The 13,518-nt window shown below is 43.7% G+C and overlaps 2 protein-coding genes across 4 annotated transcripts; one reads left to right on the top strand and one right to left on the bottom strand.

Annotated features, from left to right (window-relative positions):
• Positions 1-606: 606 nt before the first annotated feature.
• On the top strand, positions 607-4,930 carry LOC131881285 (glycerol-3-phosphate acyltransferase 3-like). 2 transcript variants are annotated; one of them, XM_059228111.1, is made up of 8 exons: positions 607-1,423; positions 1,518-1,865; positions 1,935-2,246; positions 2,319-2,453; positions 2,578-2,814; positions 3,701-3,816; positions 3,920-4,270; positions 4,347-4,930. In XM_059228111.1, exons 1-8 carry the CDS (start codon positions 1,271-1,273, stop codon positions 4,432-4,434), a joined length of 1,740 nt encoding a protein of 579 aa, XP_059084094.1. In that variant the 5' UTR covers positions 607-1,270; the 3' UTR covers positions 4,435-4,930. The 2 variants fall into 2 exon arrangements, with proteins under 2 accessions (XP_059084094.1, XP_059084095.1); XM_059228112.1 differs by lacking the exons at positions 2,578-2,814; positions 3,701-3,816 and adding exons at positions 3,053-3,286; positions 3,354-3,469 and having other exon boundaries at positions 613-1,423.
• On the bottom strand, positions 4,902-8,411 carry LOC131881284 (acetoacetyl-CoA synthetase-like). Of its 2 annotated transcripts, XM_059228110.1 has the most exons (2): positions 7,829-8,411; positions 4,902-7,052 (listed from the first exon to the last, which is right to left on the bottom strand). In XM_059228110.1, exon 2 carries the CDS (start codon positions 6,989-6,991, stop codon positions 4,949-4,951), a length of 2,043 nt encoding a protein of 680 aa, XP_059084093.1. In that variant the 5' UTR covers positions 6,992-7,052; positions 7,829-8,411; the 3' UTR covers positions 4,902-4,948. The 2 variants fall into 2 exon arrangements, with proteins under 2 accessions (XP_059084093.1, XP_059084091.1); XM_059228108.1 differs by lacking the exon at positions 7,829-8,411 and having other exon boundaries at positions 4,902-7,709.
• Positions 8,412-13,518: the final 5,107 nt, after the last annotated feature.

Genomic DNA, 13,518 nt, shown 5'->3' with positions numbered 1-13,518 from the left:
ATTGGAGACAGGATGACGTTGAATATATGTATGCCGTCCTCTATGGCCAGATATTTTGTAATCCAGGTTTTAACGACTTTTTCCTTGGCTGTGGGATCAAATTGGGAATTCGCTATCATGCTGGACATTTCACGTGGTACCCTTCCTATCGATCTTCAAATTAGATGATTTTCCCTCGTGTCACGGCCTTTCGCGGCGTAAATCAGCACGAAGACGTAGAAACTAGAGGGTTGGAGTGACTTGTCTCTGACAAGCCCTCTGGTAGAAAGTCTTGTGCCACCAACAGATAAAATGGCCTCACTGAATCAGGCGTGCCAATTTGGAAAGCCAAGACCCAAGATTCGACTGACCTGATGGTGCATCCTAGACATTCTAAAGCGTTCGACCCATAATCAATCCTTTCCTAGGTCAATTTAATCACTAACTTACCTACTCACCTCATACTTTCAAGGTATATAAACCCTGTATTCTAATCCTGTGTCAATTTAGATTCATCCATCCATACCCCTCCCTGCCGAAATGGAAAGCCTAACCATCGCAGTGACTGATGAATAGTGATCATGGACTTGTACAAGAAGTGTATGTACTATTGCAACTCTGGCTATGCTCTGGCTACTCTCCCATCCTCCAACAACTAGTCAGTCAACTGACTGCCAAAGCATCTTTGTCATCCTATCCCCTCAAGCCTAGCCTCCTATATATGCGTCATGAACTCAAGATCATTGTCGTGACTTGTTGAGCAAATTTGGGCCCGGCCCTGAGCGTGACCCACGAGCTGACCCACGACCCTGGGCTAGTGCTGAGCAGCCAGCCAATCATTTGAAAGTCGACAACAGTTGGCGGAGTTGAGCTGGAGTGAGTTCCAGGGGGGTGGGTGAGGCTTCGCTGGACGCTGAACGCTGGATGCTGGATGGCCGTCGGTCAAAGGTCGACCTCTGCCTCGCCTTGCCCCAGAATCGTCTCAGTCTTGGTCGTTGTTGGCCCTGACTGACACGCCAAATCTGCGCGATCGGTTGGATCGGGCGATCCTGTCTGACGGACACCCGCCCAACTTGATCGAGAACTGGTCCATTGGCCCTGACTCGGCCATCCTCGGCCATCCTCGGCCATCCTCGGCCCCAGGAAAGTGGCGGTTTGGGCTGGAGTTCAATCCTGATCCCCACGGACGTCGGAAACAAGCCATCCTCGACATTGGGCTGGCCGACTGTGACTGCTAGCTCGTGGTTGTGTGTGGCACCCATTGGCATTCCACCCACCCACGAGTCCCATCATGAGCCTTTGGGTCACCTTCGGGGCCTTGACCTTTCAATTCCTGTTCCCGCCCTTTCTGTGCATCTTGGCCTTGACATTGGTCTTGGCCTCGTTGGGCAAATCTCTGGGCGTCCGACGGCTTTATGTCCAAGTGTTGCTTCGCGTGTTTCGAGTAAGTTGGATCCAATAAACATGGTGGCCCTTGAGCAAACGTTCACTTCCAATGGTGAGTGGCGTGGCATGGCGTGATAATGCTCTGTTTTCAGTTTGCCCGATTTGTCACGGCTGAACATCATCAACGACGGGATTCTCAATTCAAATTGGGCGGTGATGATGACGAGGTGGACGGAGAAGACCTACGATCAGAGACCAAGGACGAGTGGAACAAGCAGCCCGAGATCCTCGACTCGCAAACCCACGCCGCATCGAATACAACGTATTCGCAACCTCAGAACCGCGACCACGAGGACAGTGACGGCGACAATGATGGCCGGCTGGCCGAGCAGGTGGATTCGGGTGTGGAATGCGCCTCGCCAATGTCGTCCAAGAGCAACCCTACCCTCTCCGATGTCGAGGAGGTCGGGTCTCCCTCGGATAGCCCCACTCATGGCCGGGTAATGCCCTCCTGGCTCGCACTCAAATGTTGTCAAGTACTGATGACATCCTTACCCTCCCTCTTCTAGTCTGAGCCGAGTATCCAATCCATGCGGAAGGCCTTGAAAACATTCGGCAAAGAATCTCGCCACAATGTCATCAGTCGACGCGATAATCTGATTTTGAGTCCCGATCGGCCGGCGGTGTTGACGGAAGAGGAATCAACGCATCATCAATCCGGACTGGGATTATCGACCCGACTCATGAAAGGCGAAAACGTCTCCGTGGCCACTTTGCAGCGCGAGTTCGAGATGGATGATGTGTTGGACTACCTCAAAACTGGTATCGCTGCCATCATCGAGGATGAAGTCACCCAAAGATTTGTAGCCGAAGAGCTGAAGGTAGAAATCGTTTGGGCTGTATTCCCATGAGCACTTGGCTTCAACATCATTGGGTGATTCGGTTCGTTTCAGTCGTGGAATTTACTCACTCGAACAAGTCTCAGCTTTGAATTTGTTAACATCAAATTGACCGTGATCTGGGTGCTAGGGTTCTTTTTCCGATACTTCGTACTGCTCCCTTGTCGGAGCATCATCCTCGTGTTCGGGGTAAGTTGCTCTCGATCTTTGGGGACAATTAGAAATATACACTACACACACAAATGCCAGGTTTCTGAGTGTAGTTCCCTGGTAAGACTTTTGCACCCGGTAAAGACGAGTGACCATCTTCTAGATATTCTACTTGCTGTTCATGACGGCCGCCGTTGGCTCCATTCCCAGCCAATATCTACGACGTCGTCTCTACGATTATGTGGCAGTCACCTGCTTTAGAATTTTGAGTCGATCGTTTTCAGCCGTAGTTACCTTTCATAATAAGCACTACCGACCCAAATCCGATGGTATCTGTGTGGCCAATCACACCACGCCCATCGATGTGGTGATCTTGCAGATAGATCGCAGTTATGCCTTGGTGAGACAGACACGCCCATGGGGTCTAAGATATCGGCTCGGGTCAAACAAGCGGGTGGTTTTACATTAGTCGATGATCTGTCTGTAGTTTCGTCTTTGGGGAAGAATATTGTTAGGTAGTACAGTATTTCATCTAAATCCAGAACTGGACGATGACCACTAACCTTATGGGAAATCTAACTAATACGGAAAACATCGGACTGTTCTTGATGTCTTGGGCTTAATGAAATTATTTCCAGCTTTCATGGCTAACGATATCCATGTGCATCGTGGGGCAACTTCGAGACAGCGAGTTCAAGTCATGGCTCCATGATCTCGTGTATAAGAATTGCTTCCAAATCCTGAGTGGAGCCATTTCTGCTGTCATCACGTACCATAATCCCGAAAATAAAGCCAAAGGAGGGATCTGTGTGGCCAATCACACCTCCCCAATTGATGTCCTCATTCTTGCCTGTGATAACGCCTATGCCTTGGTAAGGAAGTCCCACGTGTGCCAATCCAGTCACTCCTGTTCTCAAAATGGTATCATATCGATTGCAGATCGGCCAGGCCCACGGGGGCTTCATAGGCCTCTTTCAAACCATCCTCGAGTCAGCCTCGCATCATATTTGGTTCGAGCGAGCAGAGTACAAAGATAGGCTAATAGTCGTTCAAAGGTAAGCTGCAGGGAATCAAATATATTCAAGCCCTTTCAAACCAGATCAAAGAGGTGAGGAGGTTTGTCCTTCGCAAGTTTGGTTGCCTTCTCTTCTTCGTTGCGCTATCCTTGTTGTTTTTTTGCGATCCTGTCCTGTCCTGGGTGGGAATTGTTTGCCCGAGCCGCTATCAATTTGGGATTCATTTGTAGATCATAAATCCCTGTTGATAAAATGTGCTCTTCAAATCAGGTTGGTCAATCACATGGAGGATTCTTCGGATTGGTGCAAAGAGCTTTGAGTCGTGCAACCGCTCACGTTTGGTTTGAGCGATCTCATGTCAGAGACAGAATGGTGGTGGCTAAACGGTATCTTTTTTCTTTCTTTCTCTTTGTCTAAGGCTTGAAACGCCTTTGAAACGATGTTATGTTAAGTTCTCTCAACTTTCAACCTTCTATCCTCGAATTTCAGACTAAAAGAACACGTTGAAGATCCCAACAAGCTTCCTATTCTGATTTTCCCCGAAGGCACTTGCATTAACAATACGTCTGTGATGCAGTTCAAGAAAGGCAGCTTCGAAGTCGGAGGTACGATCTATCCCGTGGCCATCAAATATGACGCTCAATTTGGCGATGCCTTCTGGAAATCGTCCCAAAACGGGATGCTTTCGTACATCTACATGATGATGACTTCTTGGGCCATCGTGTGCGATGTCTGGTACTTGCCGCCCATGACGCGAGGAGAGGGAGAAGATGCGGTCCATTTCGCCAATCGGGTTAAGGCGGAAATCGCTCGGCAAGGCGGCCTTGTCGATCTTATGTGGTAATTAAATCATAACAAGAGGATATTTCCTCTCCGGAAACATATGCCTATGGTGCTAATGTACTTTTTTTTGTAGGGATGGAAACCTCAAGCGAATGCAAGTCAAGTCGGAATGGAAAGCAATCCAACAAGAAGAGTTTTCCAAGCGCTTGAAAGTGGAATGATTATGAAAAACGGAACCTAATCTTGTCCATAGTACCCAGAATTCAGAATCCAAAATCCAGAATCCATCCAGCTTGCGTGACTAGCACACAACCTCCTATCAAATTGAGATGATGAAGCCTAGAAGAAAACACGATTCGCCTTCTCGTTGCCAATGAACTGAATTCCTGTGTCGCGAGTGTCAGCCAAAACTTCCCACGTGTCACCACGAGTTTCTCTAGCCTAGTACATATTTTTTCAGCTGATCCATCCGTTATGGTGATTATTTTTTGTACTCGCTATTTGCTTCCCAGTAGCCAACCGAACCCTCGAAAAGCACAAATGACCAAGCATCAACCGTCCATCATTCCACATCCATAATTGTTCCCCATGAATGAATTGTTACAAGGCAGAAAATTGAACCAACTCTGAATGACGGTGTTGTTGACGATATTGAAACGACGAGGTTAACGAGGACGACGAAGCAAAGTACAATAATATAACCAATATGTTTATTAATCCTCCGTTGTATTTGTTTTACCAAACCTGAGTCTCCGGGATGTTTCGGAACAATTCCAAACTCTCCGGATTAGATAAAGCTCCAGCATTCTTTACTGGTTGATTGGCCAGTATCTTCTTGACAGCTACCTCGACTTTCTTGCCATTCACGGTGTAGGGAATGTCGTCTATGGGAAGAATGAGTGCAGGTACATGACGGGCACTCAGTTGGGTTCGGATCTTGCCGCGAATGACTTTGATCAACTCAGGAGTGAACATGCCGGGATCTTTCATTTTCAAGAACAGGATTACGCGTTCTTCGTTGCCAACGCGTTGTCCAACACAAAGCGAGTCTGCTACGATGTCAAAGGTCTCCAGGATACTGTAGATTTCGGCGCTCCCAAAACGTACTCCATTGGGATTGAGTGTTCCATCGGATCGCCCTAACATGAACAGGCCCTTGGTTTTAGGGTTGATATGGAGGAAGTCGCCGTGGGCCCAAACGCCGGGATACTTGTCGAAATAGGCGGCCCGGTACAGTTTGCCATCGGGGTCGTTCCAGAACTTTACTGGCATCGAGGGGAAAGGTCGAGTGCAGACGAGTTCACCCGAGTCACCTTCAATCGGTTGACCATCCTCGTCCCAACACTCGATGGCACATCCAAGATGAGCACTTTGAATTTCTCCGCGATGCACGGGAAGCACCGTATTTTCGCCCATGAAACACGCGATGATATCCGTGCCTCCGCTGATGGAAGCTAAGAGTACGTTGCTTTTGATCTCTCGGTAAACATAGTCATAACTATGTGGACTCAAGGGTGAACCCGTGCTGCAGATGGCTTTTAACGTCCCTAACTTATGACTGAGTCGCGGTTGCACTCCTTTGTCCTCCTGGACGGCGATCCACTTCGCGGACGTGCCAAAAACGGTGATCCCGCACTCATCCACCAAGTCCCACATGGCCGCCACGTGTGGAAGCAAAGGGGAGCCATCGTACAAGACCAAAGTCGTACCCAGGGCTAGTGCCGAAACCATCCAGTTCCACATCATCCACCCAATGGTGGTGTAATACATGAGCACATCTTCGGGACCTCGATTCCCTTGGATCTGATGCTCTTCCAAGTGCTTCATGAGGGTTCCACCCGCGCCGTGGACCATGCACTTGGGCGCACCGGTTGTTCCACTGGAGTACATGATGAATAAAGGATGGTCAAAGGGAAGATGCTCGAAGGTCAAGGCCGGCGATGAGCCCGTTTCAGGACCGATGAATTCCGAGAAGAAGGTGGCTTTGTCGCCCATGTTCAAGGTGTTGAGCGAGATGTCAGTCTCACTAGTGCAGTATGGAATCACGACCACCTTTTCAACATTTGGAAGACCATCCACAACTTCTTTGAGCTTGTCCAAGTGGTTGTGGATTTTGAGATTGTAGGACACAGCTTCGACAGAAAACACGATTTTGGGCGAGATTTGCTTGAAGCGATCCAGTACTCCGGAAACTCCAAAATCCGGGGATGTCGAGCTCCAGATGGCTCCAATGGAAGACACAGCCGCCATGATTTCGATCGATTCAGCGAAATTGGGCAAATACCCCACCACACGATCGCCAACTTGCACACCATGCTGTCGAAGAGCGTGAGCGATGAAGGCCACTCGTCGACGCAATTGTCCAAAGGTCTTGCTCTGGATTCCAATGTCCTTGACTCGCTCAGTGGTGAAATAGAAAGCGATCTTGTCACCGTCCGGGTATCGCAGGAGATTTTCCGCATAGTTCATCTTAACACCGGGAAACCAGCGAGGAATATCACTGATGAGCTGCTCTTTGTCCACCACGGGTTTAGTGGGAGGGACGGAAGATTTGATTTGAAAGTAGTTCCAAAGAAAGGCCCAGAACAGATCAAAGTGCTCCACCGACCATTTGTGGAGATCGTGATAGTGCAACAGATTGACCGAATATTGTTCATTCAGTCCCAATCGAATGAGCTCCAGATGATGAGTTTTGGTGGAGAGCGGCTTCCACAAGAGATCCTCATTGTCGCCTTGAGCCTGAGCGTTGCCATCGTTGGTCATGGTCTCCACCTTCATTTCAAGGGTTTCGTAACACGGAGCTCGTCGCGGATGCGAGTGCGAACTCTCCGGATGAACTCTGAAACAACACCAAGAGCGAAATAAGGACGACTTTGGCCAAGCAACAGACAACGGACGGGTTATCGAACGCAACGAGGAGGCCGAGGCTTGGGAAATTTTGGCCCCAACTCTAAATCCATGGCTGAGATCGTCTTCTTCAGCTGTCTCTTGGGGATTCGGATGACGCTGACTGGAGGTTGCAGTGTCAGCCTCGGAAATAATAGCGTCCTCGATTCGATGGACCGATTCTTTGAACACGAGGACACGGGAACTACTTCTTAATTGGATCGACGAATCCATGGGACTTTTTCAATTCATCACATTTGTCTCTCCCTCTCTCCTTTAAGCTTAAGGTATTAACTGTAAACTTTCTACTGTCACCATGGAAAGGTTTGGTTTAACACGTCAAAAACTTGGAACCCGCATGGATCGTGTGCCATGTGCTCACGTGTTTGCTTACTTGCATGCATGCCAAAGAGCCTCGGCGGCCTTGGCCTCAACTAAGACTCTCACAACTGCCCTCACTACCTTTTCAACTGTCACAATATATTCGTATTCATGAACGCTCAGGGGAGCAAGAAAAATATGAAAACCACCATGTACAGTACAATGATGGTTGGCTTTCTGTCAGGGCCCCCCTCGGATCGTATATCTAATCCATTGAGTCTGTTAGCAATGAATCGAGGGTTCTGTCCGGGATGGTTGGCGTGGGGGAGAGTTTCGAGGTGAGAGGAGGATGCCAATGTCATTCCTTCATTGGCTTTCACGATTAATAATTTGTTTGGGAGTACTCACCTAGGTTCTTTCCTGGTCAATATGGCTCCTTCCAACTGAAGTTGAGGACGCGTCAGACGTGGGCTCGTCCGATTTCTCCAAGGCAATCCAGAGTCCAGACTTCTCCCAAAACTTCTTCTACCTTACGTACTCCGCCGGGTGTACGTATATGTAGTAGTACACTAGTAGTATTGGAAGGAATAGTTGTATAGTAGTGTAGTAGTACTTGCTTCGATGTAGCGTATGTTTGAGGGAGGTGATGAGGACTGTGATGAGGATTGTGAGGGCCAGAGTGGATGGAGGGAAGAGATTGCAGTTCCTTGCGTACGTACTCCTACGCCTCGACAGGTGAGTAAATCTTCGCCGTATCTTCCAAAGACTCTGGTGATGGTGGTGGGGGTAACAGAAGGAGAAGAGGTGTCCTGAGCCGGCGGTTCGTTTGAACAGTCCAGGTGGATCGGAGTAAACGAGGTATGAAGTGGTGGTCCTTGATGCAATGGAAATGGCACAGGGGAACAGCAGGAGTAACAGTGAGGGACGAATACACTTCTGTCTTATTTTCGCGTTTTGCTTTTTTTCTGAGGAAACTTTCTAGCCCTAAAAATATTGAATCAACCATTGATTGCTCCTTAACAAAGCTCTATGTAGTTCAATTTGATATGAATCGATATTTCCATCCTCAAAGCGGTTAAAATGTCTTATGATTTCTTGATGGATGTACGCATGCTCATCGGGGTACTTTTCTAGTCCCAAAAGTTGTAAGGAACCATTTAGATTACAGGATGTATTTATGATACTCGAGCTCACATTAAAAATATGCATACTTTAAGAAATAAGTCAAAATGAAAATATCAAAAACTCAATTGAAGGAAATTAGGCGTACAATTTGTTATTTATCACTTGAATACAAACTAGGATATGACCTATTCAGCCACTATTGAGTTAATTAGATATGAAATGGTAGAATTTGATTGGTTTGAGCTCCAAATTGTCCCCATTATATCCAACTAAAGTAACAAGTAAATCAATGCAGATTTTTTTTTCAATATAACATTTCTTCAGCTTTCAAAATAACAGTACTAGAGCCAGAGGTTTTAGCTCAAAGTAGTTGATGGTTTACTTAAGCACCAATATGTAACTTTGTTCAACAGCAAAATCATTCAAAATTCACTATGGTCTTTATAGCATGGTAGAGCACCATGTAGTGTTAATGGCAAAAATAAAGGATTGCTTGACTAGCCTTGCGCACTGCCTTCTTAAGTTTTAGTGTGCGTCAGGGAAATTTGCGGCAATTGAAATCCCTTCTTAAAAATGCAGTTGCTCAGAGATGAATGAACTGATGTTCAATTTCTTTTTTTTATTTCATATGCCTAAATACATGGAGAAACTTTCTTATTCATTAAAACTGCCTTCATTTTCATTAATTTACTCCTAGGGGGATTGGGAACAAGAACACGTCTTTGCAACTTGGGCCTTGCTAAGATGCCTGAATGCTGACTGGAGCTTTGTGATGAGCTGGTGCCTGGTGTTACTGAGGCGTCAACCAGGCTCTAAAAGTAATAATAGAGACGTGTAAAGTACTAGCCAAGCTGCGCCACAATAACGGTAAGAACTGCCATGGTTGAAGCTCATTCAGTGCTTCCAACTCCAACATTCACCATTTTGGTCCATTGTTCAGTAATTACTATAAACTATGTTAGTCCAACACGAACATCTGGCCATCAGTAAAGGCGTGGGGACACTTAATTCATGATAGGACCAGAGGGCTCACTAGTATGAAATCCCAGATCTTTTCCCTTCTCTATGTGACTTGTGGTTATTTGATTACAACTGGAAGAGAGGCAAAGTGGGAAATTGAAGTGCCAACATCCTTTTCTGGCTAAAATTTTGTATGCTCTATTTGATCATTTTGTCCAAAAATATATCTGTGATATGTTGCTTTGGTAAGAGATTGAAAATGAATTACATATTGAAGCCTATTAGCATAACAATCTGAGCTAGAACAACAAATCCTTCTAACTGATACAAGACATTGTCCTCATATTTTCTAACTGTTGGAATTTAAAGTACCCAAAATGCTTCCACAATTGGTTGAATTGGTTTTTTTCATTGGAACCTGTTCTTTAGAAAAAAAATACCATCAGATTTTGTTGTGTAAAGATTTCATCAAACTTTATTTCCTTGAAAGAACAAGCCAAAAAGCTAAGGCAGTCATCCTTGGAAAATGATAAACTTTTGAAACTGCCCAATCCTTATATAATATTCGCATTCATTTATGGCTCTCCAGCACATTTCTGGATAGCCAGAATGAAGAGCCACATGAAGAGCTCTATAAGTCAATTTTTTGCACCGTTAGAATATCAAAGCACTTGAAAGACAAGTAAATCACGTTAGTATAACTTAAGTTCGCCACACGTCCAACCTTTAAAACCCTCTATTTTGACAAAATGAAGAAAATTTGCCTCCAAATTATGCAGGGAAGGTAGAAAAAATTGCTCTAAAAATGACCAAAAAGATCAATTATTTTGTATTTGAAAAGTCGCCAATACTTCAGAAAAATTCAATCCTGAATCACAAACGTGGAAATGGGAAGACCCTGAGATTTAGGAAGTTTTAGGAGCACATTTCCAAATGAACTTACCTTCTTGTGCTCGGTGTAGTCTGTTTAATACCTAGGGGTTTTTAAATTGGCAATCCAGCTTCTTCTACTTCAAACTAGAACTGTTTCGTCAACAATTCCCACGTCTGGTATTTTGGGAACTGAGCATTGGGTCATCCTGGGTTTCTAAGTTCTCACCACCTAAGAGACCTTGGATGGCCAAAAAATCCCTGACTTGTACCATGGACATCTAAAAAGAGATGGACACCGCTCAGCCACAGATTTGGGGCCTGGGGTGACCAATAAGGGAGAAAGGATAAAGTAGCAATGCCACTTCAGCCTGTATTATGCCTCAAGGCTGCCTTAGTCTTGGGCCGATCGGCCGGGTGTTACAGTTTGGCACTAAGTGGTGAAATGGGCATGACTGCACCAGAATTAAGTTTCTTTATGATGCATAATTTTTGCAAATTGAGTGTCCAGAACAACATCATGGTTGATTGCTACAAAGCAGGGTACCCTCAACATGATTATCTAAGATTAAGTCAGTGCAACTGTTATTGAAGTGTTTTCTGCAAGGCTGTGTTTCCCATCAGCTTTTACTCAAAAGCTCAGATATCTATTCAGTAATGGTGAAGTGACATTGTGGCCCAATATGAATTTCATTCACTCTACAACTGAAGCCCATAAACAAATGATTGAAAAATTATCATTAGACCACAATGTAATGTTACCACAAAGAGTTCAGTCAAATCCTCCTGATAGTGTGTTCATTGGGAAAATCTGAAGGTAAGAGCAACAATCATTAGTTAAGAAAAAGTGAGCAATCAGTGACAACATTTGTGGCACTCAATGGTTTGTACTCTTATTTCAGTTTCAGTGAAGTGTCTAAAACATTTGCATTTCTCTTGGCTTCAACTAAAATATCTGTTCATTCGTGCATAACCAATGACATAAATTCATGCAAACTCAATGCAAAAATCCTTGAAAGTGATTGGAATTCCTTCAAAATTAGTTTATTCTGAAATTCTGCAAGATCTTTTATAGCAATCCAAAAATCTGAGAAGCCCACTTCTCAAAATATCATGATGAAGCTGAGTCTCGGCTTTGTAGCTAAATCACCTACCTAAACGTCTGGCAAGAAATGCTTTGAGTAATAAGATACATCTAAACATATTGAACAATGTGAGAGATACCTAATAGTTATTTATTAGAAGTAAATTGCCACCATTCCTTACCCTAAACAATTTTACTAAAGTAAACCATCTTGTTACTTTACAACATGTTCTGAAGGATTCATTTTCACAATCTTGTCCTAAAAATATCTTTTTAGAACTTACTGTCCCATTCCAAAAGTGAATGCTGAAAACCAGAAACATCAAGAATACGACCTCAGATTGACTGACAGAACTATCCAAATGGATTGCATTAAGAATTGCACACTACCAATGAGAGAAAAGCTTTCTTTCATTAAAATTGTTGAAGCAGATTTTCCAAACTTTTTGAAGTCTGGGCTTGTTCAAAGATATATAAATTATGGTTTAACTTGCCTCCCATACTTTGGGAAAAACAGCGTGCGAATTAAGTTTTCTAATCAAACTTTTTGGGAACGCAGTAACTAAATTTTAGCTCTTCAATTTTTTTAAATTATTAAGTTGCTCTTAAGACCTCTCAACCAACCTGAAGGATTTGCGTACTTGTTTTTATCAAAACATATCAGTTGATATGAAGAAAACATATCAGGGGATATAGAGGACAATCAGGTTTCACTTTCTTTGTTTGGGACAAATGCACAAGAATTTTCCAAAAAAACTTCGGATTTTATCAAGAAAGCCCTTGAGACGAGCAAGAAAATTCCCATGTAGGTTGTTGCACGTTGCATTTGTGAGATTTTATACTTTATTTAGATATTCTTGAAAATTATTTCTTCATAAAATAGATGATTGAATAATACCTTCCCAGCCATAATTATTCTATATTTTTCGGATCGCAGAAGCTATTGAACACCCTCTAAATAGTTTTGGTTAGACATTAAAAGATTAATCATCTTCTCATGAACTTGTTTTTCACAGTTTATCATCATGTTTGTTTTAATTCAACATTTGATTTTCTTATTGAAGGAGACTTCTTCTGGAAACTGATAAGCTTATTTTCAATCCATTTACGAATTTGTTTAATCCAGTTGCTTGGGATTACATAAATTTGATTGTAATATCCAAAAAGAAAGGGTAAAGTCATTTCTAAAAGTTTGATCTGACTTTAAGGTAATGGAACTAGACGGACACTCATTTCTTGGATTATATAAATGAAGAGATTTCCAAACATTATATTAGATATTGTGCCTCACTATTTCTTTTGGCAATAAGTGCTCATTCAAACCTATATCTTGCATTTGTCAATCTTTTTAAATGGGGAAGGGGTGATGAGCCAACCAACATTAGAATTAGCAATATATTCAATCATAGTTATTAAAACAAACTAATAATATGAAATTAAGGACTAGCAATAGGTCATTTATTTCAAAAATGTATAGCCGTTTTAGTACTTTCAATGACAAAAGAAGCACTGAAAATGATGCTAAGGATGCTCTTTCAAGAGTATAGAGAGGCCATCTCTTTCTCCCTTATGGATCACCTTCTTTTGGGCATGCGGCATCCAGGTCATCTAGAAATCCATGCTTGTACTAAAGATTCTGAAAGGAAAGATGCGTCATCTCAATGCTAGCGACAAAGGCAAAGCGACGGTGAAACAATGAACCCAAAAAAGCCCAAGAAGCAGTGTTTCTCCTTTGAACAAACTAATTTATCAATATGTTTTGTACCAAAGCAGACAAACCCTACATTTCAAATGACGAAAGATGTCTCAATGAAATTCAAATCTCAATTGTACTTTTGATTGTTTATTGAATGGTGGTCAAGAACTATTTTCAAGCAATTGAAACCATATGAACAATTCCTCACTGAAGGCACCCACTTGCACTCAGTGGCAAACACTTGTCTAGCCAGAGCCACTATCCTGCATTATGCGTCAGACCAGGGAGGTATCATTAGGTTAAATCAGGTCAAGTTTGATTACACATTTGCATCAATACCATAGATAACTTCATATATAGATC

This window comes from Tigriopus californicus, chromosome 5, assembly GCF_007210705.1.
Source record: "Tigriopus californicus strain San Diego chromosome 5, Tcal_SD_v2.1, whole genome shotgun sequence".
Classification (NCBI taxonomy): domain Eukaryota; kingdom Metazoa; phylum Arthropoda; class Copepoda; order Harpacticoida; family Harpacticidae; genus Tigriopus; species Tigriopus californicus.
Note: the sequence above shows the minus strand (reverse complement) of the source record. Positions and strands in the feature narration are given on the sequence as shown.

Coding starts and splice junctions, on each gene's coding strand:
- LOC131881285 (XM_059228111.1), top strand. CDS start 1,271: ATGAGCCTTTGGGTCACCTTCGGGGCCTTGACCTTTCAATTCCTGTTC. Junction 1,866..1,934: donor ATAGCCCCACTCATGGCCGG/GTAATGCCCTCC, acceptor TCCCTCTTCTAG/TCTGAGCCGAGTATCCAATC. Junction 2,247..2,318: donor TTGTAGCCGAAGAGCTGAAG/GTAGAAATCGTT, acceptor GGTTCGTTTCAG/TCGTGGAATTTACTCACTCG.
- LOC131881284 (XM_059228108.1), bottom strand. CDS start 7,333: ATGGATTCGTCGATCCAATTAAGAAGTAGTTCCCGTGTCCTCGTGTTC.